Source organism: Alligator sinensis, unplaced genomic scaffold (assembly GCF_000455745.1).
Source record: "Alligator sinensis unplaced genomic scaffold, ASM45574v1 scaffold1719_1, whole genome shotgun sequence".
NCBI lineage: Eukaryota > Metazoa > Chordata > Crocodylia > Alligatoridae > Alligator > Alligator sinensis.
In genome coordinates, this window is record NW_005842507.1 from 152,989 (window position 1) to 156,530 (window position 3,542).

The 3,542-nt window shown below is 58.3% G+C and overlaps 1 protein-coding gene across 4 annotated transcripts in view; it reads left to right on the forward strand.

Annotated features, from left to right (window-relative positions):
• PAX7 (paired box 7) overlaps positions 1–3,542 on the forward strand; it is a 133,925-nt gene that overhangs the window by 1,271 nt on the left and 129,112 nt on the right. For 2 of the 4 annotated variants that reach the window (XM_006031474.3, XM_006031475.3), the window contains exons 2-3: positions 1,401–1,636; positions 2,226–2,355. In XM_006031474.3, coding sequence (XP_006031536.1) covers positions 1,401–1,636; positions 2,226–2,355 — 366 coding nt within the window. The remainder of the gene's footprint in view (positions 1–1,400; positions 1,637–2,225; positions 2,356–3,542) is intronic. The other 2 variants (XM_025213157.1, XM_025213158.1) reach the window with 1 other exon arrangement.

A 3,542-nucleotide genomic window follows, 5' to 3' on the forward strand; every position in this document is an offset into this window, starting at 1 on the left:
GAGGGGCGGGGGGAGGTGTCAGGCCGGCCGGGGGCCGGCTCGGCAGGGGCAGGGGCAGGGGGTGCTGGGGAGAGATGGTTGCGATGGCCGGACTGGAGCCAAGCCCCAGGTGCTGGGCAATGCCCACGGGGGGCTTTCTGGAGCTGCCCGGAAGCCCCCCGAAGCTGCCAGCCCTGCCCGTGCCTCCCAGCGCCTTGCCCCGCGTGTGCGCGGACACACCGCCTCTCTCCCTGCCCATCCCGCCGGGGACAGCGGGACCCCCTTCTCCCCCCTGCACGAAGGCAAAGCATTTCATGCCGGCCGTGATCAAGTGGCTAAACTACAAGCGGGGGAAAACCACGCAGGCTGCAAAACACACAAGCTAGGGGGATTTGCTGAAGTGCTTTTCTGTAGCAAATGAAGTAAAGCAGCCGGGCAGGGGAAGGATCAAAGGCTTACAACAATATTTGCACAACATGACTGGGAATAATGAAGAGAGGGGGCTGCCGGGGGTGCTAGCACCTCTTGAATGCGAAATGGGCCACTCGAGTGCTCCCTGTCGCTAATGATACATCCAGGGAGCGGCGGCCAAGTGACTTTGAATTAGTAGTGCATGATTCTTATTAAATCGGGAGGCAGTTGCTGGCGTCCACTTTTCTTTGCAAAGAGAAGAGCAGCCCCTCGCCTCCGCTTTCCCCTCGCCCCCGCCAACCTCCCGGCAAATGAGGCAGCTGAGTTCCCCCCTCTCCTCTGCCCCCCCTCCCCGAGCCTGTGAAATGGTATTAATCTGCCAGATAGACATTGCACGATATTAAACAAATGGGGGGCACCGGGGAGGGGGGGATTAGTCGCTCGCTTCCAGAGCCCTGCAAGGGACGTGCCGCAGAGGCTGCGAGGGGATGCTCAGCTCTCGGGGCAAGGTGTGAGGAGGGCCGGGCTCCTTCCCTTGCTAAAGGGGCCCCCCTCCAACCCACGCACACCTGCATTTGCCATGCCAGTGGGCTGCTAAAATACCAACCCTGTGGCCCCCGCGTTCAAACTGCTCCTCTCCAGCCCTGCCCCGATGCCAGGGGGGTTCCCGATGTGGGGGCGAGGTTTTATCCCGGCCCTTTGGAGCAGCAGCCCCGGGCCCCTGGGTGGGGGGTCCCCTGCCTTGCAAAGCGGGGTTCGTTGCCGTCCCAGAGCCTTTCCCTTGGGGAGGCAGAGAGGAGGAGCAGCCCGGGGCTTCTCTCTTTTTTCCCCCTAGAAAAGTTGCTTTCCTGGTCCTGCGGGCCCAAAGCCACGGGGCAGATGGGCACTCCCAGGGCAAAGGAGGGGAACGGGCCGGGAACCAGCTGAACTTGGAGGGGTGCAAGAGGGGGCTGGGGCAGAGCGGCCGGGGTGACCCGGGGCAGCCTCTAACCCGGGTTTCTGCTCCCCAGTGTCCACCCCTCTGGGCCAGGGCCGGGTGAACCAGCTCGGCGGGGTGTTCATCAATGGCCGGCCCCTGCCCAACCACATCCGGCACAAGATAGTGGAGATGGCCCACCACGGCATCAGGCCCTGCGTGATCTCCAGGCAGCTGCGGGTCTCCCACGGCTGCGTCTCCAAGATCCTCTGCAGGTATCAGGAGACGGGCTCCATCCGTCCCGGAGCCATCGGAGGGAGCAAGCCCAGGGTGAGTGCAAAGCAAGCAAGGAGGCCCAGCTGCCCCCCGGGTCCTGCCCCTGGCTGGAGTCCATGGCAGCAGGATCGGTCTCTGCCCAGCCCCATGCCCCTCTCCAATGCAAGATGCGCATCTCCGGCCCCTTTGCCCCGCGCCTCCCCGCTTAAAACGCACCCTTCCCCCCGCCACAATGAATATGCAAGGGCAAGAGGGGCTGGAATAAAGCAATTTGAAGAAGCCAAGGAGTAGAAAAGCCGGTGCCGAGCTGAAGGCTGGGAATAACTGAGCCCGATGTTCCCATGTGCAACAAGTGGTGCCCATTGAAGCATTTGCTTCGCTTCCCTGCCTGTTTGGGGAGGGAGGATCATGTCCCTCTGAAAGACACCCCAATCCTCCCCTTAAAGACTGCAATCCGGGGCGAGCCAGTGGTGCCAGCTGTGCCAGCCCCGCTGCGCAGGGCGCAGTGGCCCCCTGGTTGGACCCGGGTGGTGATGGGGGAAGCCTCCGTGTCTTCTTTAAATTAAAAGTGATTTCTCTCCCCGTGTCTGCCCTCCCGTCCCCTCCTTGCCCCGCACACCCCGGCCTGCATTGCTCACAAAAGCAGGTCGCCACTCCCGACGTGGAGAAGAAAATCGAGGAATACAAGCGGGAGAACCCGGGCATGTTCAGCTGGGAGATCCGAGACCGGCTCCTGAAGGACGGGCACTGCGACAGGAGCACGGTCCCCTCAGGTGAGAAGGCAGCTTGGCCAGCAGCCGGGGTCCCGGGAGCCCACACGGGGCTGGGGGCTGCAAACTCGCCCCCCACCCCTCTCAAGCTGCCAGCCCAAGCTGGCTGGAAACTCGCTTTAAAGGGGTGGACTAAGCCAGTGTGGACAAGAGGAGCCAGGGAGCAGGACTAAGACCCCCCCTACACACACACACACACACACTCCCTCAAAGTGGAAGAGAGGGTTAAGACCACCCCCCTTCCTTACATACACTCCCCAACAGCAGCAGGGGGTTGCAATCGGTCCCTATGGGCAGGATCCGGGTTGCCCAGGGGATGTTTGGTCCCGCTGCTGGGGGAGGAGTGTGGGGTAGGCAGGGATCCCTCACATGAGCTGGGGGTATTTGCATGGCTGTCCCCGGGCAGGTTTCCTTTCCCGGGACACGAGTGTGAGACCTGCTTCCTCTGGGCTCGGGGCTGGCCTTGGCTACACAGGCGAGTGTGAGCTGGAGTCTGCACGTGGGAAAGAAGGCAAAAAAGGTGCCGGGGATGAGAGTGGGACAGCGTCTACACGTGTCCACCCCCACCATCCACCCTACACTGTAATGTGAACATATATCCATGTATCATGTCCTGTGGCTATACAGTGCATTCCTGTACCCACTTGTGTGTGCACACCCTGCAACTATACCCACACACAGACATGCATGGATGTATATTAGTGCAGACACACTTATGCACAAAATATATGTGCATAAATGGGTATATGTGCACACATATGTATGTATATTTGTGTACACACATACTTATGCACAAATATATGTGTGCATAGGTGTGCACATGTGTGTGCACAAATGTATGTATATTTGTATACATACACTTATGTACAAATATATATGTGTGCGTAGGTGTGTGCACACATATGTAGGTGTATGTGTGTACACAGTGCACACACACTTATGCACATATATGTGTGTGTAAGTGTGTATATGTGTGTGCATGCATATGTAGGTATATTTGTGTACACAGCACACACACATGCACATATATGTGTGCATAAGCATGTATATGTGTGTACATATGTAGGTATATTTGTGTACACACACTTGTTCACAAATATGTGTGCGCATCAATGTGTATATGTGTGTGTCCATATACTTGCACACCACTATAGTACACAAACATACAGCAGTATGTTTGTACCTGTGAT